Here is a 27,992-nt window from a genome sequence, read left to right as displayed (position 1 = left end):
ATGTCGTTCGGAAAAGAATGACTAGCTCGTTGGCCACACTGGGAAAACTCTAGTGTGGTCATTATAATATTTCAGTTAAAAATACTCTTCGGGAATTTTATTTGGCGTTAGTTCAGGAAAATTTTGCGCATTGTCTTGTTGGAATATTTATTATAAGGCGTAGTAGATCTGATCATTCACTTATCCATAATACTTTCTCGGTGGGTGGGGGGTCTTGGGGCGGGGTATAAGTGTTCCTTTTTTTTAACATCTTACATTCATTAGTAATTAGGTAAAAAAAACGCTTTATAATTTGTATAAATCAGGCATAGCCTTATAAAAAAAAGTATTTTAATGTTTTTCTTGTAACAATAAACTTAACAAAAACAAAACGTTAATATTTTTCATCGGCAGGTTTTCTTGGATAGAATTGAAGATAGCTTTCGTCTCCTTCTGTCATAATGTATTCCTTATATTCAATAAATTCTCTGTCATCTTCAAGCAGTTTCGGTTTTCTATTACTTCTGATTAGAAACAGGTCCAAATTTTCACCTTCTTCTGTATTGGAGTTTACTAGAAGATCATGTTTCACCTGCAAGGATAGCAAGAAAAAAATAATTATAGAACTTTAATTCGTATAACCATTTATTAAGGAAAACGTCTCAAGTTGATCATTAAAAGGTTTAGGACACTTAATCTTAAAAGTGCGAGACTGGAACTTAACCTTAATGGTTGAAGAATGCTAAACAAGATCTTCTCACCAACAGAGAAATGTCCTATCTCACGACATAGATCTCACAGCATAAATCTCACGGCATAGATCTCATGACATAGATCTCACAGCATAAATCTCACGGCATAGATCTCATGACATAGATCTCACAGCATAAATCTCACGGCATAGATCTCATGACATAGATCTCATGGCATAAATCTCACGGCATAGATCTCATAGCATAGATCTCATGGCATAAATCTCATGGCATAGATCTCATGACATAGATCTCACGGCATAGATTTCATGACATAGATCTCACGGCATAGATTTCATGGCATAAATCTCATGGCATAGATCTCATGACATACCACTCACGGCATAGATTTCATGGCATAAATCTCATGGCATAGATCTCATAGCATAGATCTCATGGCATAAATCTCATGGCATAGATCTCATGGCATAAATCTCATGGCATAGATCTCATGGCATAGATCTCATGGCATAGATCTCATGGCATAGATCTCATGGCATCGGTCTCATGACATGGATCTTATGGCATAGACCTCATGGCATAGATCTCATGGCACAGATCTCACGGCACAGACCTCATGGCATGGGCGTAGTGAGGTAAACGTTCGCCCGAGGCTAGAAACTTTATTGGTGTCCTCCCTCGGCCCCCCATTTTTTCATGAACATCACATGGGGATATAGGCGTATAAATATAAAATATAATATAATACAAATAACGTTAGAACCTCACTGAAATATCTACAATATTTTCGGCGCCTCACCGCGTGTGGCGCCCAGCCCCCTGAGGATGACGCATGGGTTATCGAGCCCTTTGCCCCTCCCATCACTACGCTTTAATCTCATGGGCAACCAACCTTATATCAACAAAGATATGACCGAACATTTCGGGACATATCTTTAGATAACAGGAAACAAATTCCATAAAGACAGCCATAACATTGAGTTTGAAGAGAGGAACATTAAAATAGGCTCATCCGAATTTAACAGGCCACACCTTTTTAGACGACCTCAAATCCATGGGAACTAGCAGAAAACTGGCTGTGGGTGCCGTTTGTGACCAGTGTTAGTGGAGAGAGCTAGACGCCCTATGTGCTAAGTGCTGGAGGGTCTAGGTCTAAGTGAAGTAAATAAGCATTAACTCTAACTCTCCGTATTATTTTCTATGTTCCGAAGTAATTATAAATTTTTCCCATTTGTATTTCACTAGCCTGTTAGGGTTAAACTTCAGTAATGGTTTTCTTTTAATAAAAAAATGTTATAATTAGTATAAATAAATGTATGCCCTTTTTATATAACACAAATTAAAGTTTACAAACCCAAAAATTAAGTTAATTTAATGGGGTGAAATCATTGATGGTATCGTCAATCCGGAGAGAAAGAGTTAAAGCTTGAATCGTTGATCATAAAGAGTCACAAAGAAAGAGAGAAATCAACAAAGATCAATGTTTATATATCTAAGTTAACTTACAGAGTTCCCATCATAATGTCAGAAAAATTGCACATTTGAAAGATTGAGTTTTGAAAGGCGTTAATAATAATTTAATGTCATTGCTTGAAAGGCTTCTTGACAAGAAAGATATGTTAAAATTAACAACGTTGTCATCAAAATATAAATAATCAGGATATAAAACAGTTACAGCCATGCCAAATTTAGAATAGAAAAGACCATAAGCTATTTGACATATGGGGGCGTTTGAATATAAGTTTATAAGTCCAGATATTAGGCTATAGGTAAGTGCTAAAAATATTTTTTTTTTTTGGGGGGGGGGGGGGGCGTATCTATTGTTTATGTTACCAATATATATATATCCAGCCCTGGTTGGAACCTTTTATCATGCAATCTAAACTAAACTGAAGGATTTATTTATGTACTAATTTATCTTGGCAGCTTGATAAAGTAGCTTAGCCTAAATGAGACCATGGCATGTCTCGTCGCATACCAACAAAAATAAATGTCTTCAAAGCAGTGGTTCTCACTCTGAGACCTTGGTGTTTTATAGAAGGTCTCCCTCATACATTTCTATGAAACGAACCTGCGCTCCGAAATGGGTATACGTCGGCAAGACTACAATGTAAATAAACATACAATATATTTAGCTGGCAGGCATTATAGTGGCACTGTTTAGCATTAGACAGATGCGTGGGGATGGACACTTCTCCCGCAATGATATAAATTATCTATCCCGCACGAAACACCGCAAAAGCAAGTGAAAGTGGATTTTTTTTTGTCCGGCACTTTTCTGGAAGGAAAAGATTAACTTGGACGCCATTTTGCCCTTAACGGCGGTGTTGAAAGCAGCTAGCAGCACATAGTCTCTGAAAGAGGCAGCTGGAGAGCTCCAACGAAGGTCCCTGACACATATTTGAGGCCAAGAGAAAAAGCCGTTGCCGAAGACAGGCTCAGACGATGACAAGAAAATTTAAATAGACCCGTGGCGGAAAACGGCTTTGTTAGCATAAGATCAAAATTCAGGTCGCAACAGGATTTGCGTACTCGTGTGAAACACTGCATTCATTGTTTTCAATCGTAGACATTGTCGTTTGCTGTGTTTATAGCGAAATAAAATGAACTTTTAAAAAAGTAAGTTTTAACTATGGGTTGTCAGAAAAACTTACTGACTAACTAAGTATGATGGCTGCCTGGTCGTGCGGTTTGCGCACTGGACTGTCGTTCCGATTTATCGATGGTCCCGAATTTAAACCCTGCCCGCTCCCATCCCCCGTCGTCCTGCGGAAGGTTTGGACAAGGAAGTAAATTATCTTCAACTCTGAAGGAACATCCGAAACATGTAAAACATTTTTATAAACATTTGTTTTTTTTTTCTTAATTCACTAATTGACTGACTGATTGACTAATTCACTGACAGATGGACTAATTGGATGAATAGATTTACCTCTTTGACAGTTTTGCATATCCCATCTACTATGATAGTAATGGTAGTCATTCTAGGTGGAAAACCTACTCTTATATCTTGTGAGTTCCACTGCGATTCTGAAATTCGATACTGTTTTCTTTATATAATATTTAATTGTATAGAAATAAATAGGTTTAAAATGGGTCTTTAAAACAAAGGAAAGTTTTGACAAACTATATATTCCTAAAGTATATTTAAGAAAAACACAAAATCCATACATCCAAAAAAATAAGAGTTGTTTCTCTCTTATGTTTTGTTTAATAAAAAAAAAGCTTTAGTTTAGTCTCATGCATTACGATACAAACAGGCAGTCTCAATTTTCAAGGCGATTGAAACAGAAGATGTATTATTTTACAATGCCTTCAATTTCAGAAAATTTGTTCGTGAATAGTGCTGCACTGTTTATTGTTACTTTTGTTTTGAAGAGCTATACAATCTACTCACCAAATTGAAAGTTGTCACGGCTTGACTTGGTGACACAACATCCCATAGTACTCTATCTACTGTTGTAAAGATTCAAACATAATAATTATAAGTATAACTCTCGCAAGATGTGAGAATATACTTTATATCAATCCTTAATGATAAGTTAATGTAAGAAATATGTATACAGTTAATTGGAATTTTCATTTTTACAAAGCTTATATTAAAACTCACTCAGTCTCCGCATCACTTTTGAATTAACGTCTGCATTATATAAGATAAGATAAGGATCAATTTAAAACTTTACACAATTATTGAAGCTAGCAATTCTTCAATTAGTTGCTGGTAATTAATTATTTAGTTTGATAACCACAAGGGAAATTTGTCCATTAGTAAGAGTATGAGAGAGAAAGTACATGGGACTATATTACTATGGTTACTATGGTTACTATGGTTACTATGGTTACTATGGTTAATATGGTTACTATGGTTAATATGTTTGAAATGGTTACTATGGTTAATATGGTTAATATGGTTAATATGGTTAATATGGTTACTATGGTTAATATGGTTACTATGATTACAATGGTTACTATGGTTAAAATGGTTAATATGGTTACTATGGTTAATATGGTTAACATGGATAATATGGTTACTACGGTTAATATGGTTACTATGGTTAATATGGTTACTATGCATGTCTAAATGCGTTTTTTATAAGTAACGTCTATATTTTATAAGATAAGATAAGAAAAAGAGGAAAGAGAACAAGGTAGATATGGAGGCAAATAGGACAGAGACAGAGGCCACTGGTATTTTTAGGTTGTAGTAACAGATAGAGACTCTTGCATAGCTGACTTTTGTGTGAATTTGCACATTTCGCTCTTTGACAGCCAAGTTAAAAACAGGTAGCAGCAGAAGGTCTCTGAAAGAGGCAGCTAGAGAACTTCAACGAAGGTCGCAAACACACATTTGAGGCAAAGAGAAAAGCCGAAGACAGGCTCAGGCGATGAAAAGAAAATTTCAATAGGCCTCTGGCGGATAACAGCTTTGGATTACACAAAATATCCAGGTCGCAACTGGGGTTACGTAATCATCTGAAGTATTGCACTCATCCTTAATCTCCATGATTGTCAACTGCATGTACAAAAGGAATCTGGTTGTTCGTACGGAACAGTGAATCTGTACCCATTGCTTTCGAAGCATTGTTTCGAGTTTTGATTTTAATTACTTCTGTCTTATCGTCATCCAGACTGAGTTTATTTAAATATTTACTTAATCATTAAGATGAGATTTTAAAATGAGATCTTACTAGATTATGTTGTTGCTATACTTTTTAGCTCAATTAAATCTGAATAATGGCTGGGTCTGAAACTTTTAAATACTTTAAATTAAGCCACAGGAAATACAAGCGCACCGCTGTTCAATACTGCATAATGCTTGACGTCTTAACTAGTCTTTCAATAAAAATCATTCAATTTTGGTACAGTATTTCTGCCATATTTGTGACCTAGTATTTGAAACTTTATCTCCACTAAATCGAAACATTTTTAAAATTATTATTCTAAATGAATTCACAAAACAATCAATAAGTGTAAGTAGTTAGTACCCTCTTTAAAATGTCATTGAAATACGTATTGAACGGATTTGTCATAGACACAAAAGGTTCTAAAGATGTTACCTCCCCTTGATCAGTAGGGGGGAAAGTCTCATAGATTTTTGAATGACTGTTCAACACTTGACGTTGTGCTTGGGACAAGATCATTGGACGTAGGAAGGCTAGAAAAGTGGTTTCGAATGACTTAACAAGTTGGAACACACATATAAAGACTTTTATGAGAGGGTTTCATTTTGTTTTGAAAGGGGGTAATCCTTAGAGTACTAGGTAGACTCAAGTCATAGATATGCACATATTGATTTCAACGATGTAACTGCTACACATTAAATTTTTAAAAAATAGTTTGTTAATATAAATAAAATCCATTATAGTCTCTTATGGTATGAAAATTAATATTAACGATTTTTAAAAAAAATTCTAAATAGTATTAATTGGTTAAAATTATTAAATTATAGCTTTTATAAAGCTCATCCACGCTACATGTAATTCATGGATGCGATTAAATTTGTTTTAAATCTTTAAAATCGAAGATAGATATTATCAAGCCCAGTCCTCCAGAAGAAAGGAAGGAGATGGTGGCGTGCGGGGTTCGAACCCTAGACCATTGAGAGTGCAGAGCGTATACTACAAGACTAGCAAGAAATAAAGCCAATGCAGAAAATTATAACTTACAAAGTAAAAAACAATAACACATTTTTTTAAATTACTTTTTAAATAAACAAATTCGATACATTTTTTAACATTTACAGTATACAATGTATTTTTGACCGAGTCTAGACTACAACTGAATGATCGACATTAATGAAAGGTCTTTTTCGACGTTATTACCTCCACATGACGTGTCGAATTTATTTTTACATCCAAATGCGGACATCGATTCTGTATTCATTTACCTCATTAGCCTTGTCAAAACAACAATCTTAAAACGTGGACTATTGTAGAGTAGGTCAAGGGGAACTTGAGGCCGATGATGTGTACTTGTAGCTGCTGAGTTTACTTATAGAAGGTCAGAGGTTACTTTCACCGCACTGTGGCACAGGCTGGCAAGGAGTATGGAGCTCGTGAGATTAAATCTTAAAAAAAAAAAGATTGTACTTTCGAATGCATGACATAAATAAATAAATAAATATATATATATATAAAGTGTCATGCTTCTTCTATCTTCTTTCTTTGTATTTAATTAAAACAGTGAAAAGAAACAATACAGAGCGTGTTTAGCATGCAGGTCGTATAGAGAGTGTCCGCTCTTTATAGTTTCTCAATAATTTCTCTAATGCTTTGTTTCCAATACTGTGTTCCGCGTAACCCTAGTGTTCCGCGAGGCCTGAAAGATGTTCCGCAAACTACCGGAACAATTAACTACTAGGCCATCACGTGAATTAATCTCTCTAAAAAAATATAAGCAAAGTGTTCCGCTAAATATTCTGATAGAGCGAAACGTTCCGCTAAAGAGGAGGCCTAGGAAACACTGCTCTATTACAAAACTCAATTAAATTCTTCATGTGTATGTACATGTTTTTGGTATATGCTTGTGAAAATGTCAGGTTCATGGGTATCACATTTATATATGAAAATAAAAGTAGTGTTTTAATGCTTCTATTATATTAAATTATTAAAACTTTCTTTTAATTTCAATATAAATAAAACAACAAGATAGCATTGAAAAAAACAAAAAAAAAAACAGATGAACAAATTTTTTACCTTTCGTCCAGGAAATAGCACACACTTAGCGCACATTAAGTCTGACTGGGAACATGAATACAAATGTAAATTGTACATATCGAAACTTGTTTTGTATCACTGGTTACACCGTGGTTACGGCCCTTGTTCCTTTTACAATAAGTTTTCACGGGAAATAGTTAATAACCTGAAATGTATTTAAATAGGCTTTAAAACAAGGAGCTATTCTGAAGTTTAACTATGTTAGTGTTACAGTGGTACTTATAAAAAAAAAAATGTTTTCCGGCCTAGACTCTACAAGGTTTTACTCGGAATTAGCATAATCGATTTGGTTACGTTACAGTATTTCAAAGGATCATAGAAGGATACCGAAACTTTATTTCTAATCTATAAAGATTTATTAAATGTATATATATATATATATATATTATATAGCGCTACTTTCATGCTTATACCATGCGCTTCCAATCTCATTTGTGGACCAGTGGGATGGGGGGGTATCTAGGAGTTGGTTTTTGGTGTTGCTTTTAGACGCTCAATAAACACAACTCTGCCCGAGTCGGGTGTCGAACCTCGAGCCCCTTTCTAGGTAGACAAGTTCAAGTTCTCGACCACGCTTCCCACCATATAAACATAAATATAATATGCATAAATAAATATGCATTGAATCCCATTTTTATTGTCAATTGCAAGGGCAATAATATCAATAATCACACAATTTAATAAATTATATAAGGAGATGTCTTCGATTCCGATAATTATGAGCTCAATATTATACTTTAAAACGCAGACCAAGTTGCAACTTGCATATTTTGCTAGGTTTGATACAAATAAACCTTTTATCATTAAGATAAGTTATATAAGATACGTTTTATTGATCCAATCAAATGGAAATTCAGCTTGACTACTATTGAAAACCTCAGCGTAACTACTGTACAATAACAATATAGATGCAAACACGAACAATATTTAAACACGAAACATATCGTCGTCTATGTCTTTCTTCGGGAAAGGCCCTTATCTAATTTTTAACTCTGTATCAAGTGAGCTTCGTGCAAGCTCTACGACTGTTTCTGTCCAAAGTCTGTTACTGCCGGCAGCTTTACTATACGCCAGTGATAGGTTGATCCTTATAGTGTTTCTGGGGAGGTGCCTATGTTAAGTCGACTGAGTTGATCCTTATAGTGTTTCTGGTGAGGTGCCTATGTTAAGTCGACTGAGTTGATCCTTATAGCGTTTCTGGTGAGGTGCCTATGTTACGTCGACTGAGTTGATCCTTATAGTGTTTCTGGTGAGGTGCCTATGTTAAGTCGACTGAGTTGATCCTTATAGTGTTTCAGGTGAGGTGCGTATGTTAAGTCGACTGAGTTAATCCTTATAGTGTTTCAGGTGAGGTGCCTATGTTAAGTCGACTGAGTTGATCCTTATAGTGTTTCAGGTGAGGTGCCTATGTTAAGTCGACTGAGTTGATCCTTATAGTGTTTCAGGTGAGGTGCCTATGTTAAGTCGACTGAGTTGATCCTTATAGTGTTTCAGGTGAGGTGCCTATGTTACGTCGACTGAGTTGATCCTTATAGTGTTTCAGGTGAGGTGCCTATGTTACGTCGACTGAGTTGATCCTTATAGTGTTTCAGGTGAGGTGCGTATGTTAAGTCGACTGAGTTGATCCTTATAGTGTTTCTGGTGAGGTGCCTATGTTAAGTCGACTGAGTTGATCCTTATAGTGTTTCTGGTGAGGTGCCTATGTTACGTCGACTGAGTTGATCCTTATAGTGTTTCTGGTGAGGTGCCTATGTTACGTCGACTGAGTTGATCATTATAGCGTTTCCTTGGAGGTAACTTTGTTACGTCGATTGACTTAATCATTATAGCTTTTATGGGGAGGTGCGTATGTTACAACCACTTTAAGGTCGGCAAAAAAAAAAAAAAAAGATCGCCCTTGTCATGCGGTCATCCCCATACAGGAGATGTATGACCTATCGCATATATTGAACGGTAATGAATTACTCTATAATGTTCAAATCGGCTTGAAGGAGAACTTTTATTTAAAAAGTAGTCTTGTCAAATCTTGCTCATTACGGAGCTTATACACCTTTGATGGACGCCTTAGACAGAGAACCCACATGCCATACATTGGCCTACAAGAGTGTTGTCACATGTTATTGACATTGATTTTTTTTTTTTGGTAGCCGGAGAAACCCTATTCCGACCTACTCCAGACTTACTATGACCAAAGGCGCTGTTTGCTTTAACCAAACATTTGTTGTGAATTCTGAGATTTTTAATTTCTGGATATTTTGGGCGCCTCTGAGTCCACCCAACTCTAATGGGTACCTGACTTAAATTGGGGAAAGTATAGGTGGTTGGGTGTTGTGTTGGTCATATGACACCCTGCTCGTTAATCGTGGGCCACAGACACACATTATCTGTCCTATAGATCGCAAGGTGTAAAATAGGAACTAGACTTTTGGTAGTAGGAAGAAGAAAGAAACATAAACAATGTAATTTTTTCTAAATCATTTCCTCCTTTCTAAAGGTTGACAATCTCTGATTCTATTTAGTTCTTGTAGTGATTTATTGTTGCAACGATTCTTTCCAGTGAGCTTTGCATGGTCCAGTATTTTGTATTAAAAAGCCCAGCTAATGACTTCTAAGTACGACCTTTTGTATACACGCTTTCTTCTTTAGCGTCATAAGAGCATAGTCATGATTGCCTGAATCAGCCGGAAAAAAATATATATATATACAACTTAGCACAGTTTAATGATTAACACATGGACACTCATAGGTTGTAATTATCTCCATTAAAAAAAAAACACAATAGTTGTGTTTTACTGTATTGCCTCAATCCTGCTCAGAGAATTTTTAAGAGCTTAATAAGCTTGCGCTGAACAATACCACTCTTTACATCAAATGCGGTCCACGGTGGAAAAGAAGTCTAAGACTTTCATTCCTATTAAAAAAACAAAACAAGCAAACCATTTTTTAAACAATTAAAAAATATCTAAGGGAAATACCTCGCTAATACTCTGATGAGTCCGCACAGACACACAGAGGTAGAGGTTATTTCCATTATTTGATATATAACAAAATAAAATAAACTTTATTACCAATAATTAATTGATTAATTGGTTTTGTTTTTTTCCCTCGTGTTTTGTTAATACAATAAATCGTTGTTTAAAGTTTCAACTTGATATGACTATGGGTGTGGGAGAAAACAAATTAATCAATTAACAAGACAATGTTTCCCAAACTGTGCTCCGCGAGGCAGTGGCGTAACTAAGGGGGGGTGGAGGGGGGGGGAGAATTTTAAAATCCCACCGGTGGGGCCCCCAAATGGGTGTCCAAAATAAATTTGTAAATACATAAATTAATATATTTAATTGACAAATAGTGTCAACAGGTGTCTTTTTTTTTCAACATTTATAGATTAAATTTATCACAAAGACTAAACCTAGATCTAGGTCTATCAGTACGTTGACTTTGTTGACATTTTAAACATATTTTTTCCCATGGAGATCAAAGTTTTTTTTAAAGTTAGTTTTACATTTTAAACATTGTTGCCACGAATAAAACTGCATGATATACTGCATGATATACTGCGAATAGATCTAAATGGCGAGTATTTTGTGGCTACACTAATTAACATTGAAGCAAAATGTACAGAATCGAGTATAACAGATCTAAAAGTTATTCTTAATAATGCTAAAATAGTCCATTATTCGGGTTTGGCGTCTATAATTTCAGAATTAAACTTCACACTCGAGTTATTACCCCTTTATTCATCTTTCCTCCATTCAATGGAAACTCCCTTTTTATTTCCATCTAATCCTTTTACTTTCGCACAAAACATAAACAACAAACAATGACGTAATATCATATAGTATTAGCACATCATTCCTTTTGAAGTTATTATCACACCCTTCCTTTTAAAGTTCTTAAGAGTGATATCTACTAGCAGGGCCGGCCCTAGCATTTGCGGGGCCCTATGCAAAACGGATCGCGCGGGGCCTAGTCTGGGTAGGGATAAGCATAATGTCAAAATTATTTTTTTTTATTTGAAAATAGGCCTACTTTCGTCTTTGCAATAAATTTTTATCAAATGAAAGCTCGCAATGCCACTTTTTATTTATTGGCACCCCAAAATGTCAATTTGGTATATTCTTCAGGAGATCTGAATAAATTCAAAAAAAGTTCAGGACTTTATCGCATATTTTGCCTTTTCATGAGATTTCCTGGAGGCCCTGGAAAATCAGGATGTCGCGAAAACCCTGTTAATTTATTTACGTTATAATGGTTTAATTTAATACTTAGAATCAGCGCGGGGCCTATCAAAGCGCGGGTCCCACTGCGACCGCATAGGCTGCAGTGGCCTAAGGCCGGCCCTGTCTACTAGAAACTTTAACAATTCGTCCACTTCTGATCGTCTTGACTGGCACAACAAGTTCTCTAGACGTTGGTCTATAACTGTCTGTTTCGTTTGTTCCAACAGTTTGCAGTTCATTGTCTTCATCGGTATCATAGTACCCAGAGATGTCTTCAGCGTTTTCTTCTTATGTTTTTCCATCGTTTGTCTTTATGATGTAAGATCTGGGTGCTGAGTGTTTTTTTTATGACAACTGCTTTCTGCCATGTTTGACCTAGACGAACTCTCCTACAGAATAATCTTTAGGTAGTCTTGCTTTTGCATCGTATTTCACTTTGCTTTTCATCTGTCGTTCGTTGAGTAATGTCTCTGCATTTTCAGCTACCGATGGTTTCAATAGTTTGGGATCAGTTGGAATGATTCCCTGAGTCTTCTACTCGTCATCAGTTGTGATGGTGAATACGGCAGTCCACTTATCGGAGTATTTCTATACTCGAGCATAACGAGATATGGATCTTTCCCACTTTTGTATGCTCTGAATCCTTTTGCTTTTGCACAAAACATAAACAACCAACAATGACGTAATACCATATAATATTAGAACAGAATCTTCTTCATGCATGGGAAAATTAAGAATTTTTTGCCTATCTTGAATTCTGGTCAAAGCTCCTGTGCCCAATTAATATAGTTCAGAAGAAACTACAAAAGTCTGGACTGCATATACGGGAAGCTGCTAAAGAAATTAGTACCCTTTCATGCTTTCTGCAAAATGATGAGAAACTGACAAAAACCCAATCCATCGAAAAAGCAAAAGAAGGTAGTGAATACTATGGATTCCCTGTAATCAAAACAACCAGAAGAAAGAAAAGTCTTGATGGGAAGTTGAGTTCTAATGTAGGACTGTCAATAGAACTGCAATTCAAACGTGTTGCGACAGAAGTGCTGGACAGATTTCATATGGAGATGAAGGGCAGATTCCAAAGGCTGGAAAGAAAATGGATGCCTTTGGGTTTCTTCTTGAACCAAGACACCTGTTAGATGAAGACTTGCTTATGACAAACTGTGCTACTTTTGTTGTTTGTATGATGAAATAAATGGAAAATCGCTTTTTCAATGATGCCATTGATGCACGAGCACTTTTCATCAACAAACCAGTAATACAATCTCCAATAGACATATTGAGGAAACAGGCTTCATATGGGAATTACGTGTGCTCAAACTTTGCAACCTCCTCCGAATACCGGCTAACTCAGGCCACTTCCATTACGTCATGTGAGAGATCATTCTCAAAGCTCAAGTTCATCAAAATCTATCTCAGGAGCACAATGATGCCAGAAAAGCTTATCATGGCTTTAATGTCAGTGAAGTCACAAATACTAGAAAGTATCGATGTAGATGTTGTTATAGATGTCTTTGCTGCACAGAATGCACGACGTGAAGCGATATCAATTGAGAGTTGTCACTTGTGCATTATTTAACTAATAAACAACGGTATTATTCATTAAAAGACTCTTGATTACTTTTTGTTCAGTTTACTGATATACTGAACCAATTTGATTTTGGGCTTATATATATTTGCGTACATTATCTCATGTCATATGTCGAATGTCAAAATACAAGGGGCCGCCAAAGAGGTCAATCCCCCCGGGCCCCCAAATGCCTAGTTACGCCCCTGCCGCGAGGCCTGAATGTGTGTTCCACAATCTACTGGAATAATTAAATAGTAGGCCACCACGTAAATTAATCTCTCTCTAAAAAAAAAAAAAAAAAGCAAAGTAGACCTACTGGGTTGATTACTCTAAGGATAAAGTTTCCTATTAGAATAGTATTTTCCAAACTAATATTTCAAAATCTTCTCTATAAAAAACAAATAACTAATGATCACATATTAATGAAAATAAATGGTTACAATTTATCTTTGACCATGAATGATTGTGTAAAGTTTCAACTCTATCCGAAAATGGTAAGTGGAAGAAATACTGAGTACAAGATTTGTATCAGACAGAACAAAATGTATAAATCTTGTCTTAGAAAAAAGAAGATCTTTCCAGGACACAGAATATTAATCTTTTTTTTTTATTATAATAACTTTCTTTTATCTGAATGAACGTATCTCTCTCTCTCTCTCTCTCTCTCTCTCTCTCTCTCTCTCTCTCTCTCTCTCTCTCTCTATATATATATATATATATATATATATATATATATATATATATATATATATATATATATGTGTATACTTATCATTCTCAATATTATATCTAATGATATTATATGCATATTTTTTTGTTGTATGTTTTTGTTTTTTATGGAGGCTCCTTTAATGGATGTGCCCAGGAAGTGTGGCACAATCCGCGCTATCGCGAATCCGCCACTGTTTTACATACATCTCGATAATTATATTTAAACTTTAAAACATGTTGATATTGCATTAACTTCTTGGAAGTTCATATTTACCATCTCTAACTGCATTCATATCATAATGATAAGGCTTGTCTTCGAGTCCGAAGATTAATGAGAGATGCAGTATTTCCCTTGGCTACTCAGCCCCAGCTGCGAACTCATCCAGCGCAGGCATAATCATTGTACGCCAGTGATCGATTTAGATTTTCTTTTCGCCGTCTACGTCTGTCATCAGCAGCGGATTGTCTTTTAATCTCTAATGTGTATCCCGCGGCCTTTGTAAGTGAACACCAGCTGTCTCGTTCTGAGGCCGCCTTCAGCCGGGTGCTCTAAGCATATAGAGCTAATTTAGCTAATATATAATGTATCAAATCCATGAAACTTTATTCTTTAATCAATAATTCTCTTACATAGACTAATAAGTTTGTTCTTTTTTTTAATCTTTGCTATAATTATGTAAAAAGTATACCATAGATTACTTTTTTATTTAATTTAATCAAGAATATTCAAGAATGAGCAATATCGAACAGGTGAGTATCAATTTTCAGTTTACATTACGAGGTGTGCAGTGAAGTAGGTCAAAGGCTCAAGGGAAACCACTGCAAAAAACCTTCATGCTTTTGTCAACAGGAGAGTAGAATGAAATACTACACAGTTGTGTATCATTATGTGTAACTGTGTTTGTGGAATGTTTACATGTTTCTGATGTTTCTTCAGTATTAAAGATAAAATAGATATCTACATTCTAGTCCAGGTCTCCTGCCGGACGACGAGAATAACAGCGGTCAGGGTATGAACCAGGGACCATCGAGACCATTCGAAAGAGATTCCAGTGTTTTGATTATATCACACGGCCAGGCTGCCATATGATATATTAATATTGTCCAGGAGTTCATTTGAATGTGGTGATATCTGAGTTTGTATTCATGTGTAGATCTATACCTTAAGGGAAACTAAAAATTGTGAAATTGTGTGCGCTACAAACATTTTCTAAATGTAAATAAAAAATGAAAAGATCAAGATCTAGTTAATATATATATATATATATATATATATATATATATATATATATATATATATATATATATATATATATATATATATAATCCAGGTCACCGTCACAACTGGGACATTTACCTATAGACCTAGACCTATTCTAGATCATTACACACGTTGACACAATGTTGGTTGCACTAGATTTGGTAAGTTCAATAATGACTTACGTTCTATGATATTGATCTAGCTAGTAAAAGAAATAATCCATTGATTTGAGTATCCTCGTTTATAGGGCGACTATATCAATCTACATCTACTGTTGATGTTAATGGTAGAGACTTGAACTAAATGCTATTTAATTTGTATAGCAATGTGCATATATTATGTAAAAATTTAGCAGGTATAAAGTGCAATGTTTTCAAAAAGTTATTTGCTTTCATTATCAACGCCTGAATTGAAGATTGAGAATTGTAAGCTCTAAATTTATTAAGATGAGTAATCAGTAATGTATGCAGAGCACACAATGCAAAAAGTCATTATTGCCAGAGTTATAACTATTCCAGTTCTAGATCCAATAAACAGTTAATTGTGTTGTTTTACTGCCTATGAATTTAACTACATGTCTATATCTCTAGAATAGTGTTTCCCAAACTGTGTTACACGGACCCTTAGTTTTTCATGTAGCCTGAATAGGTGTTTCGCGAGATACTGGAATAATTAACTAGTAGGCAACCACTTGAATTAATCTCTAAAAGATAAGCATAGAGATACGTTAAATACCAAGAATGTGCGAAGTGTTCCTTTAAGGAAAAAGTTTGGGAAACCCTGTTCTAGAAGACACCAGGTACCAGTTTTGTTTTCACACAGTATTAGACTTGAGGACTTTTCCCTAAGCAGATCAACGCTCTTCCTAAACTTCAACGTCGGTTGTAAATAAAGCGGACGAAATTCAACGCTTTACACAATGTTGAACTGTTAATTCGAAACAAATACACAAGGTTTTAGAGTCCCGGGTGTTAATTTTAGTCGTCACATGGAAAATGCCAACAACGCGAGATAATGCTTCAAACTAAAACAATAACTTCATACTAAAACAAAAACTTCATACTAAAACAATAACTTCAAACTAAAACAATAACTTCAAACTAAAACAATAACTTCAAACTAAAACAATAACTTCATACTAAAACAATAACTTCAAACTAAAACAATAACTTCATACTAAAACAATAACTTCATACTAAAACAATAACTTCAAACTAAAACAATAACTTCATACTAAAACAATAACTTCATACTAAAACAATAACTTCAAACTAAAACAATAACTTCAAACTACAACAATATCTTCAAACTAAAAAAAAAAAAAAACTAGACAAGAATTGCTGTGTAATGTGAATGCAAAGGCATACATTGAAATTCTCCAGGAAGGCATCAAACAAGTAAAATATAAAAATGAAAAACGTATGCAGAGTTAAATTGTAATTAATTATTTTGAATCAATTATGTCATTCATCTTAATATATATTTATATAGTGCTCTAAGCTCCTCATGAACTCACGGCAATGCTATTTGGCCTACGTCTTGGGTTGACGACACGTTAATATCTGGAAACCGTACCGGTCTGTACACTTGTGGAGGTCCGCAAGGTGATGTCCAGAAACATTGTTGATAAGCCCGCTTTAAGTAATGGACAAAAAACATCTGATCAATAGGACTTCAGGCTGATCTGTCAACTGGTAAACGCAGCAACACAATCATTAATTATAAACAATTTTGGGTCTTCGCTCTTTGTAATGAACATCAAAAACTGATCTTGTTTTGACCACTCGCTAATGCTCCTATATCTGCGACTATGAATTTATAATTGATGAACTCCATCGGGTATATTACAATGAACAGTGTAAATGATCATGAACTATATACAACTTCTCCATAACCTTGACTGCTCAAACGTAGACGTGGATGCGTTAACCTGTTTGTCTTGTGTGTTAGTGTACATAAAGTGTAATCTGAATAAATCATTTAAAAGAGAGAGAGAGAGAGAAATAGAGAGAGAGAAAGTGTTAAGAATGAGAACATAAAACCTTGTATCTAAACATACATGTATCTTTCATTTTCTTCATTTCTGTCTGTTTTAGAATTGACTTTTGTTCCTGCTAACAATTTGTAATAATGGGTCTCGGACAAGCAAAATTCGATTATGGTAAATTATTGTTTTAAAGTTTGTACTTTATTCATTCAATTATTTATTTATTTTGTCTTTTAATCCTTGCATGCAAATTGAATTTAAATGTGATACAATTTTATTGCTCGTTGTTTGATAATTATTTTATTATTGTGTTAATGACATACCCCCAAGTTTGAGAGACACTTTCTCTGACCAATAGCCACTTCATAGCGATGTTTTGTTCTCGCAATATCATTCATTGAATCCATAACTAGTAATTAGCTACCAATTATTAACATTTGCACATAATAATTTCCATTTATTTCTTATAATACATGTTGCCACTTTTAAACATTTCAATACCGTGTCATCATGTCATGATAGAGTGGTGGTCAGTTTGTGTCTTCTGGAAACTTTGGAGGAAGACGAAAGATGGGGAGGGTCATTGAGTTGGATGTTCATTAGTCAGATTTCTTTGATTTTAATATTTAAAAAAAAACAATTAATTAAAAGCTTTTATGTAGCAATGTTTTATGTTCTATAGTTCAATCTCTTGTGGAACTGGAGAGGGGGGTGGGGGGGGGGAGAAGGTTTCCGTGCTGCCCCTCTTTGGCGCCCAGCAAGCTCAACTCTGCTCGAGTCATGATTCGAACTCAAGCCCCTTGTTAAGGTAGCCAAGCCGTAACCAAGCAGCGTTTGCCACTATGAACTTCACCGTTATTTTGAGATTGTGTTAAATTTTTGAAACTCATTCTGTTCAGTCAGTGACTTTTTCTAAGTTGAGCAAGTTTGTATAATTTTATCTTCCTATTGAGGAGAGAATTTTTCAATTTTTGGAGGAAAAATTAGTAAGTTTCCGAAAATGGAAATCTTCAAGAGATGGGAAGTGCCATTACAAAAAAAATGCAAACCTAATTATTCTTATATAAAAATAAAGCATTATGTGTGTCACTGTGTCACTATATGTCTATAGTATGAATGTGTCAGAACGATACCATATAAAAAAAAGTCCTACAGTAATAAAGTACTTGACTCTGCATAAGTTCTAAATATGAACATATTAAAACCATAGAAAGTAAATTAAAATTTTGTTATAATAAAAAATATAATCCTCTCTTGCTAATCTATAATCTCCTCTCTCTTGTCACTCTCTCTCCCACTCACTCTCTCATTCAATCCAATCATCCTATAACAACATTCATCCATTTCTCTATCCAACTTTCACTTTCTTCCTGCTACCATTTTTAACATTTATCCACAATCCATTATATCCACTTCTTACATCTATCCACTCAATAACCTATTTATATCTCCTTATTCACACATTGATAGTTTATATCAATATGTCAATTCTTGTCTCTCAGGTACTCACGAGACGGCTGTGTTCAAATCCGATGACGTTGCTGAGGCAGAGATTCAAAACAACGAGTGCCAGAAAAATCACTCCAACTACTTGGAGGTCAAAGGTCTTACTCTTGATTCTTTACCTCAAGGCTACCAAGAACCAGACTTGTTAGAGCTGGTCAAGTCGTTGGCGTCGTTAACAGTTCGAATCTCAGTCATGTACAGCAGTCTAGAAAGAAGAAAGTTTTGGCAGGGGACAGAAGCCAGCTACCCGGGCTATATTTGTCGTGGGAGTGACACGTGCCTGACCGGAAGTGGTCGAATCTGTGACGTATATGAAGATACAAAATATGAGCTCACGTGTCCGTGCTCAGATTGTAAGGAACCAATGTCTGGTTCTGAAAGGCGAGCTGTCTGGCACATCTGGGTCTACAGCGCCACTCACGTGGTATACAACTCAGTCGAAGCGGAGAAGTCAGTCTTTAAATTATTTTACGACACGAGTGAAGGGAAAAGAAAAACTTTCTACGGGGTCAAAGTGCTTTGGTCGAATATTACAGGTGACCTCTGCCTGTTATCTTGTGTCACATGTGACAAAGAGCTGGCGGATGAGCTTGACCAATCATTAAAAGGACTCATATCAATCTGGAAGCGGATCAGAGAAAACTACAAACGAGATAAAACATTAGAAGATGATGCTAGGAAATATAAAGACCGGATTGTAGTGATAGTGTCCCACCCCCACGGAGGACCTAAAAAAGTTTCCTTTGGTCAATTGCATAGTAAAGAAAGGAAAAAAATCGGAAGCGATAACGGCTGGCATATTAACTATCTGGCCAATACGTGTTCTGGAAGCAGTGGTGCCCCAGTGTATCTGTACGGAATGGATTGGTTCAAGTCTGAGTATGTTCACAGTGGTTCTAATTCTGATGTGAACTATAGCACGACTTGGAGTCCTGAAGAGAAATAAGCGACCTTTTAAAACGTAGATCAACTTTTGTTTTCCTCAGAAAAAACAACAAAGACAATACTGTAATATAGACATAACAAGTCATATAGCCTAAAGACATTATAGTGTTAGGGCAAAGTAATTGTAAATATATACCATTTACAACATATTTTTATTCAATAATATACATTTTTACCATCTGAGCTGTGAATGGACCTTGTTTTTTTATGACTTTATAAAATTTAGCTCTAGCTATGAAGGGGGAATAACCCTTGATGGATTATTGTGCCGATGTGCCTAAAACCCAAAACATCAAATATCATTTTTGTCTAGTATATGTAGTTTTAATTAAAAAACTATGAAAATTATGAATTATTATTGAAATACAAATACGTTCAATGTCTCTTAAGATTTATGAACGTTCAATGCACGCTGAAGAGGAGAATGAACTGTAAGGTGGTTATCCTACACAATAGTTCTAGAAATAACTATACATATACTTAATAAAACCACAACACTTGGGAATATATATATATATAAGAATTTTTTTTATGTTACCTAAAAGCATTGAGGGAAAAAAGATTTCAAAAAAATATTTTTTAAGCTAGCCTGCAAGAGGTAAAAACACAAATATATAGGTCTAGACCCACAAATAGCATCTTTTCTAAATGAATCAAAAAGAAAATGACCGCAAATATTTTACTTGAATCCTCATAACGTAATTAGTTAATTTTCATTTCTTCAAACAGTAACTTCTGACATTGCAATGAAATGTTTTGCAGCGCAGCTCGAGTTTACGAACGAAATTTCAACTCAAAAGGAAAAAAAAAACAAGGTTACAAAGACAGTTTGTGTGGAAACACAAACTCAAAATCGGCCCCCGAAGTGGACCACCCAGGCAGGCTTCATTATTGTCAGAAAGAACATCCGAATGAAATTATATCAAAGACTAATGACAGATATGAATGAAGAAAGAAGGTTGACAGATCTTGTGTTGTGCCCCAGCGGTCCAGCAGATCAAAGGATATGTGATGTCTAACTTATAATGCATACTAAATAGATTTTTTTCTCTTTAAAAAAATAGTAAACATTTGTTCATGTGTAAATATAGTACTTAGTATAACAGAACTTACATATCTTAACAATACGAATATAAAAACAAAAATTTTTGACAAAAAATCTACAAACTTTTGCATAAATGTGTTACAAATATGGTAAACGGTTATATCTCCTAATAAATAGCCTCAATTGTTAGAGTGTTTAATAGTTAATTGTTGTAAAAGTGGTGTATTTTTATGAAAAAAAATTCTTGCATAAGTGATTTAAAAAATTAGATTTTTCGCTTTCAGAAAAGAAAAAAAGTAGCCGTTGTGTCAGAACTTTGAATGGACTAAAATATTGTGATGTCGGATTTTCACTATCTTTTCTAGTTTACGAGCTCTAAACGGGACGGACGAACAGACGGACAAACATTTCACACAAAACTAATAGCGTCTTTTCCCCTTTCGGGGGCCGCTTAAAACAGAAAAGAAATGACGCAAATGTCTGGGTTTTTTGTTTTTACTATGTTAATTATGACAAATGTGTGAGTCAATGATAGGAACTTGTATAGGTGGATGGGACATTCAAAGAGGATATGGTTTACGGTTTCATAAGGATGGCTCAGTGTCTACAAAGCGGGAGTTGTGTCGAGTTTATTTTGTTCAGATGGTTATTTAACAGAGGTGTGTGTCCTGTTTTTAGTTGGAATATTGTAGATTGTTCTTTGCGAGGGAGGAAGATAGTCCTAAAGTTGCAAGTACATAGTCATAAATTAGTATGTATATTATACAACATTGTCAATTCCATATTGTATTTATTGTATCTCAGACAGACAACATGCTACACTACTTTCAAGAAGAAGACCTACCTGTTTAAAATGTTTTTTTAGAATAGTTTGTCATTTGAGCTCTCTGTGTTTGTAATGTTATTACAGCGCCTTGAGCCTACATTTTGTTTGTTAACAGCACTTTATAAACTATTATTATTGTATTAATAATGTTCTTTTGTATTCCTGTGGATTTTCTGAGGGTTTAAGTAACATTCCAAAAGGCTAGAAAAAAGAATATTTAGCCCATTTCCCAAAATTTGTTGCACCAATATCCATTGTTGCTTTGTTTTTTTAAAATAATATTTAACATAAGAATAACTGAAGTAATGAGCGTCTGTTATTTCGATTGATACACAAGATTGATATAAATAAATGTTAATATTATGTTGAGATAGTGTTATATGAACTGTGCGTTTAGATGGTATTTAATAAAACAGTAACTAAATCTCATGACGTTTTTGATTGTTCTTTTCTTTGTTTCAATTACTTTTTAATCTTTTTTTTTTGTCTAACAGCTGCTCTGCATATCTAAATCACAATATATACGTAATAGTAACTTCTAAAGATGAAATTGATATTTTCAGAATGGAAATACATCCAATCTATGCAATTCTTCTTCGACCATATTTTTATTTAAGAAGGCTCAGATAAGTAGTCCCAGGAGACAAATTGCATAATGTAAACACAGGAACCCATCGCAGACATTTTCTTCAGGGTGTTTTTGGGCCCTGTAAATTCCAGGCCTCTTAATAGAGTATTAAGCTTTGAAGGCATGATCAGCATTCTCAGGAGCAAACTTTACAAGTCCATATTTTTTGTAACACACTCAATGCCGTACCCTTGTATTTAATCGATGTGGTGTATACATTGTATGTTTTGTTTTTCAAGGCTGATAATGTATTGATAGGGGATATTATTTTGGTTGGTATGTAGTTTCTTAGATATATCTCGTTATACCCTCCTTCTGTATGTGGATCATCTCATAGAGATGAGGTAAATTAATAGGGTATTAGTTATGGTCGGAACGATGTTCCCCAACCAGCAGTTCCCCCCTCTTCAAGAAGTTTATGTATTCAAAGGAACGGCAAGTGTCGATATACATATTATATTGGCCATTGTGCTGTCGACGTGATACGCCTAGTAACATGTCTTTAATCGAAGGGAAAAAATGTCTCTTGAGAAGCTTAAGGTAAAAATGTATTTATATAGAGATCCACGTCTACGGTCTATATTTATAAACGCAGGCGCTATCAGTGCATTAACATCGATCTAGAGCGCTAGTGGTAAAGCTATACAACTAGAAGTGAACATGAAAAGAGTTTTCATTTGCAGTCTACGAGACGTGGAAGAAAATAGAGTCAACGCGTTAATTGAAGCTATGCAACGTCCTTGACCTTCCGTTTAAACCAGCTACACATGTGTTTATGTGTTGTTGCGACCACTGGATACACAGAAGCAGGATACAACCGCAAGCATTTTCATTCATTGGAGTGACCTACATTTGTAGCTACATATTTCAAACGTAAAATGTAAGGTCCTGCGACATAGATCTCATTGATCTTGTTTTTTTTTTTTTCAAGTCATTGAGAACTATGAACAATTGTAGTCAAGGGAAAAACTGGTTTCCCTTTTCAAAAACATTAAAAATTCAACTGTCAATGTAAAGATTACGCAGGTATGTACTTATTTGTTTGTTATTCATAAAGCTAGGTTTATTCCTTAGCGTCTAAAAAAAAATCAGTAGCTTTTGTTTACATCAGTACATGTTGATGAGTAGACAATTACTAATATCTAATTGTATCTAAAGTAAAAATCTACTAATTGGTTTTTAACTTATCAATTCTCTAATAAATAGATTAATTTCTGTACGCATTATGTTTTTGATTTAGTGTATTTCATTTTTTTATCCAAAGGCATGTACTGTATAGATATTTTTAAATAAATGATTAAAAGGGGGGATAACTGTACTTTATCATTAGCTGTTTTCCTAACAAGGTTGTTCCCCCGGTGTTTACAGTGAAGTTCCCCTTTCAGACCTCGCTATCTATAGGGGAGATGATATAAAGGTCATTGGTTTCTGTGGCCCACGGTTAACGAGGGTGTCATGTGGTTTTACTTTTCACCAACTTATGTCAGGTACCCATTAGAGCTAGGTGGACTCAGAGGCGCCCAGAGATCCCAAAATAAAAAAAACAATGCCAGTCTTCATCGGGATTTTTCACCCCATATTCGGAAGCTATGCGCTTAACCACTCAATCACCGTGCGTCAGTGTAAGTTGTTTTGATACCCTTTCTTTCATGTATGTCTCAAATTTAATTTGGAAAGTTAATTATCAAACTTCTTCTTCTTCGTTCTCTATTATAGATAAGGTTGCGTGACAATGTGTTATGCGCCAGGAGGCCCACTGACTCCGGCTTCAGTCTACTTTTCTTTCTGGGTGTGCTCCCATAGCCTTTGATCATCCAATCTCATCTGCAAGAAAGCAGTTGTTTTATTTCGGAGTTGTCTCTCCTATATGAACTGCTATCCCTAGCTAACGAGTTTCATCTACCAGGGTTTAGAGTTTAAGCGCCCTATACTTGCTTTTTGTAATAATTTCCCTTGATTTTTAAAATGTTTTAATTAAGTGAACATTCTAACCACTGCGATACCTCAGCTCATCCTCCATGACTGCGAACCAGTTGGTCCACGGCTAACCCTTGTATCTATCCGCCATCTTCGGACGCTCTTGTTAGATGATGGTAGCTCGCCCAAGAATTATCAAACATGTTTTATATGTAATTATAATGAATTATAGAATTTAAATATAAGTTAATTATTTGGGATTTTACTGGAAACCCGACAACGTGAGACAGTATCCACAATGCAATACTTTTCAATTGACCACTGAATCAACATTATACCAATCTCAATTTGAAATGAGTTAAAAAAAAAAAAGAAGCAGTCTATTTGACTGCATAAGTTCTATCGTTTTAAATCATAAGTATTTATACTTCTACAGCCAGTACAGCGTATTTGTAGTAATTTTATTATTATTGTAATAGCCGATTTTCTAATATTGTTTTCAATATGTTTTTTTAAAAGTTGATAAATAAGATAAATAGTTTTGCCGATGGAGTGCATGCATCTTTGGTGAAAGAAACTAGTACAGAATATTGTATTAAATTATAGTATAGTATAGTATAGTATAGTGTAGTGTAGTGTAGTGCTAGTGTAGTGTAGTGTAGTGTAGTGTAGAGTAGAGTAGTGTAGTGTAGTGCTAGTGTAGTGCTAGTGTAGTGTAGTGTAGTGTAGAGTAGAGTAGTGTAGTGTAGTGTAGTGTAGTGTAGTGTAGTGTAGAGTAGTGTAGTGTAGTGTAGTGTAGTGTAGTGTAGAGTAGTATAGTGTAGTGTAGAGTAGTGTAGTGTAGTGTAGAGTAGTGTAGTGTAGTGTAGTGTAGTGTAGAGTAGTGTAGTGTAGTGTAGTGTAGTGTAGAGTAGTGTAGTGTAGAGTAGTGTAGTGTAGTGTAGTGTAGAGTAGTGTAGTGTAGTGTAGTGTAGAGTAGTATAGTGTAGTGTAGAGTAGTGTAGTGTAGTGTAGTGTAGTGTAGAGTAGTGTAGTGTAGAGTAGTGTAGTGTAGTGTAGTGTAGTATAGTATAGTGTAGTGTAGTGTAGAGTAGTGTAGTGTAGTATAGTATAGTGTAGTGTAGTGTAGAGTAGTGTAGTGTAGTATAGTATAGTGTAGTGTAGTGTAGAGTAGTGTAGTGTAGTATAGTATAGTGTAGTGTAGTGTAGAGTAGTGTAGTATAGTATAGTGTAGTGTAGTGTAGTGTAGTGTAGTGTAGTGTAGTTTTGTAAAGTATAGTATAGTATATGGCTCCTTCTATCACGGAAGGCAATGGATGCGCCCAGATCTAATAGGTCTGGTTTACGGTACTCATCTGGTAAATTATCTAGACAGATATTTACAGAGAAGATGACGCAATGCTTCAAATAAAACTATGGAAAGTGAGGGAGAGAGAGAGAGAGAGAGAGGGGGGGGGGATGGGAAAATGAGAAAATGAGGGTGAAAAAATGAGAGATTGGCATAAACAAATTCACGTTTTTTTCTTTCTCTTTTCAGTACTGACCACACAATGAACTCATGGGTCTGTTCCAAACAAAATTTGATTATGGTAAGACCAGTACAAATTTTATTTTTATTGTTCTATTTTAATAATATATATTATGCTTAATGACCTAAAGCAGAACAAACGCTGGGGGGTATCAGATTAAATTAGTTACTGTAGAGGGTGTATCTGCAATTAGTTAAATTTAATTAGTTATGTAACGATGTACGTGCATGACGCCAAGGACGTAATCATCTTCTTTTTTTGAAGTACGTCTGTATTATATAAGATAAAAGATGAGCGATAAGTTACAGTAAATTAGTTATTCTAACGATGCGTGTGCGAGTTGTAGTTAATGTATCTCCAAAGTACCTTGATAAGAACCTAGATGCTATGGTTTACTGTCTTGATAAGAACGTAGAGGCTTGGGTGTATTGTTTTGATAAAAACCTAGATTCTTGGGTGTACTGTATTGATAAAAACCTAGATGCTTGGGTGCATTTTTTTTTAAGTAACATGTGTTTGATAAGATAAGAAGCTGTCTTGATAAGAATCTAGATGATTGAGTGTTCTGTCTGGTGTACTACAATTGCGAGAATAAATATGAATCACACATCGTCACTAAAGGGTAGATACAAAATAACTAAGTCCAAACACGTGACATCTTTTAGCGTACATTAGAGGAGCTCTTCTTTTCATCAGTCTATACCTCCAAAAACAACTACTAACGTTTCTTCGTTGTTACCTTGGAAACTAACACAGACTCTCCATTACACAAAGTTTTATTAAAATTGTAGTATACGCACCAATTAACTGAAAAAAAAATAATTGTTTGTTTGACAGGGACCCATGAAACTGGTTTTCCGAATGCAGATGACGTAAACAGTGAAGTTGAACTACCTGATAACTGCCATAAAGATCACACAAAATATTTTCTGGTGACCAGACTCCGTCTCGAGAATTTACCAGAAGTGTACCGGGAGCCAGACCTGTTCGATCTGATACAATGTATAGCAGAACTGACTGTCAAAATAATTGTAAAATTTTGCAGTGCAAAGAGAAGACAGTATTGGATGGGGACAGAAGCAGAATACCCTGGCTACAAAGATCGGGGAGGCAAAAGTCGACTCATTGGAAGTGGTCGAATATGTGATGTGGTAAAGGTCGAAAACGATGAGATGAAATGCCCTTGTAAAGATTGCAAGAAGGCTAACACTGAAAAGCGTGATGTCTGGAACATACATGTGTTTACCGCGACTCACGTGGTCTATGATTCCGAGGAAGCAATACAATCTGAAGTTAAAATTATTTACAATAGTAGCGACAAAAAGGAGCAAATGTTTCACGGTGTTAAAACGATATGGTCCAATGCGTTGGGGGATCTCTGCGTGCTGTCGTGTGTGACCTGCAATCAAACGTTAGCCACCCAACTGCTCCAGACAATCAAACAGTTTAATATTCTGTGGAGTCGCATCAGAGTAAACTACAAGAATGATAAGAAATTGGAGTCCAGACAGAGAAAATACAAAGATAGGATTGTGGTGATTGTGTCTCATCCTCACGGTCGTGATAAAAGTGTTTCCTTTGATAAATTAGAAACTCGTGTAGGGAAACGGATTTATCTCGACAGAGGCTGGCATTTAAACTACAAGGCTAGCACCTGTACCGGAAGTAGTGGAGCCCCAGTTTATCTCTATGGAATGGACTGTTTCACTACGGAGTATGTTCACAGTGGCAGTAATGGTGATTATAATTACAGCACTACTTGGTGCCCGAAATAGAACTTTCTGAACTCAAAAGTTTTTGTTGATTTCATTGTATTAAAGGGAATAGTTTTGTTATTATTTTTAAAAAATCTAAAACATAAAATAATAATAGTAATTGATCACTAATAGCAGAATGTTCAGCCTTTTCAGAATCTGCCTACCTAGGTCGCCATAACCAAGTTTCAAAGTTAATTCACCAACACTTGGCTTTCACACATACACACGCACGAACACACACACACACATATACATGTACATATATATATATTGTAAATATATACAAATTAAAACAATAAATATAATAACTCAAAATTAAAGTGTTGTTACCATCCATTTTTTTTTCAATTTCCTCCAGGCGAGTAAAAATTACTTTTTTAAAAACTATCATACATTAGTTATTGGGGACCCCGGTTCAAATCCTGGTGAAGAGGGGGATTTTTAATTTCGGGACTTTCGGGCGCCTCTGGGTATACCCAGCTCTAATGGGCACCTGACATTAGATAGGGAAAGGTGGTTGGTCGTCGTGCTGGCCACATAATACTCTCGTTAATCGGGCCAAAGTATCAGTTGGCCTTTACATCATCTGCCCCATAGATCGCAATGTTTAAAAGGGGAACTTTATTTTTTACTTTACTTACTAGAAATTATAATTAAAAAAAAAAGATTTCAGCTTCTT

General features: G+C 35.3%; 3 protein-coding genes across 7 annotated transcripts; 2 read left to right on the top strand and 1 right to left on the bottom strand.

The window, feature by feature from the left end:
* Positions 1 to 312: 312 nt before the first annotated feature.
* On the bottom strand, positions 313 to 7,600 carry LOC106050700 (uncharacterized). 4 transcript variants are annotated; one of them, XM_056011238.1, is made up of 5 exons: positions 7,388 to 7,600; positions 6,515 to 6,759; positions 4,090 to 4,148; positions 3,625 to 3,722; positions 313 to 571 (listed from the first exon to the last, which is right to left on the bottom strand). In XM_056011238.1, the coding sequence occupies exons 3-5, from the start codon at positions 4,133 to 4,135 to the stop codon at positions 374 to 376; spliced, it is 342 nt and encodes a 113-aa protein (XP_055867213.1). In that variant the 5' UTR covers positions 4,136 to 4,148; positions 6,515 to 6,759; positions 7,388 to 7,600; the 3' UTR covers positions 313 to 373. The 4 variants fall into 4 exon arrangements, with proteins under 4 accessions (XP_055867213.1, XP_055867211.1, XP_055867212.1 ...); XM_056011236.1 differs by having other exon boundaries at positions 6,580 to 6,759; positions 7,388 to 7,595; XM_056011237.1 differs by having other exon boundaries at positions 6,580 to 6,726; positions 7,388 to 7,595.
* Positions 7,601 to 14,596: 6,996 nt separating this feature from the next.
* Positions 14,597 to 21,900, top strand: LOC129922981 (uncharacterized). 2 transcript variants are annotated; one of them, XM_056011463.1, is made up of 4 exons: positions 14,756 to 15,048; positions 15,244 to 15,334; positions 17,270 to 17,334; positions 18,663 to 21,900. In XM_056011463.1, exons 3-4 carry the CDS (start codon positions 17,304 to 17,306, stop codon positions 19,610 to 19,612), a joined length of 981 nt encoding a protein of 326 aa, XP_055867438.1. In that variant the 5' UTR covers positions 14,756 to 15,048; positions 15,244 to 15,334; positions 17,270 to 17,303; the 3' UTR covers positions 19,613 to 21,900. The 2 variants fall into 2 exon arrangements, with proteins under 2 accessions (XP_055867439.1, XP_055867438.1); XM_056011464.1 differs by lacking the exons at positions 14,756 to 15,048; positions 15,244 to 15,334 and adding an exon at positions 14,597 to 14,662.
* Positions 21,901 to 22,887: 987 nt separating this feature from the next.
* On the top strand, positions 22,888 to 27,444 carry LOC106068678 (uncharacterized). Its single transcript, XM_013228136.2, has 3 exons — positions 22,888 to 23,136; positions 25,565 to 25,616; positions 26,394 to 27,444. Exons 2-3 carry the CDS (start codon positions 25,586 to 25,588, stop codon positions 27,329 to 27,331), a joined length of 969 nt encoding a protein of 322 aa, XP_013083590.2. The 5' UTR covers positions 22,888 to 23,136; positions 25,565 to 25,585; the 3' UTR covers positions 27,332 to 27,444.
* Positions 27,445 to 27,992: the final 548 nt, after the last annotated feature.

The sequence above is a fragment of the Biomphalaria glabrata genome, chromosome 14 (assembly GCF_947242115.1).
Source record: "Biomphalaria glabrata chromosome 14, xgBioGlab47.1, whole genome shotgun sequence".
NCBI lineage: Eukaryota > Metazoa > Mollusca > Gastropoda > Planorbidae > Biomphalaria > Biomphalaria glabrata.
This window is presented reverse-complemented; position numbering and strand designations above follow the sequence as displayed.

Excerpts from the sequence above, each read along its gene's own strand:
- LOC106050700 (XM_056011238.1), bottom strand. The coding sequence starts at position 4,135 with ATGGGATGTTGTGTCACCAAGTCAAGCCGTGACAACTTTCAATTTG. Across the intron at positions 3,723-4,089 it reads CCGTGACAACTTTCAATTTG|AATCGCAGTGGAACTCACAA; the intron begins GTGAGTAGATTG and ends ATCGAATTTCAG. Across the intron at positions 572-3,624 it reads TATGCAAAACTGTCAAAGAG|GTGAAACATGATCTTCTAGT; the intron begins GTAAATCTATTC and ends CTATCCTTGCAG.
- LOC129922981 (XM_056011464.1), top strand. The coding sequence starts at position 17,304 with ATGGGTCTCGGACAAGCAAAATTCGATTATG. Across the intron at positions 17,335-18,662 it reads ACAAGCAAAATTCGATTATG|GTACTCACGAGACGGCTGTG; the intron begins GTAAATTATTGT and ends CTTGTCTCTCAG.
- LOC106068678 (XM_013228136.2), top strand. The coding sequence starts at position 25,586 with ATGGGTCTGTTCCAAACAAAATTTGATTATG. Across the intron at positions 25,617-26,393 it reads CCAAACAAAATTTGATTATG|GGACCCATGAAACTGGTTTT; the intron begins GTAAGACCAGTA and ends TTTGTTTGACAG.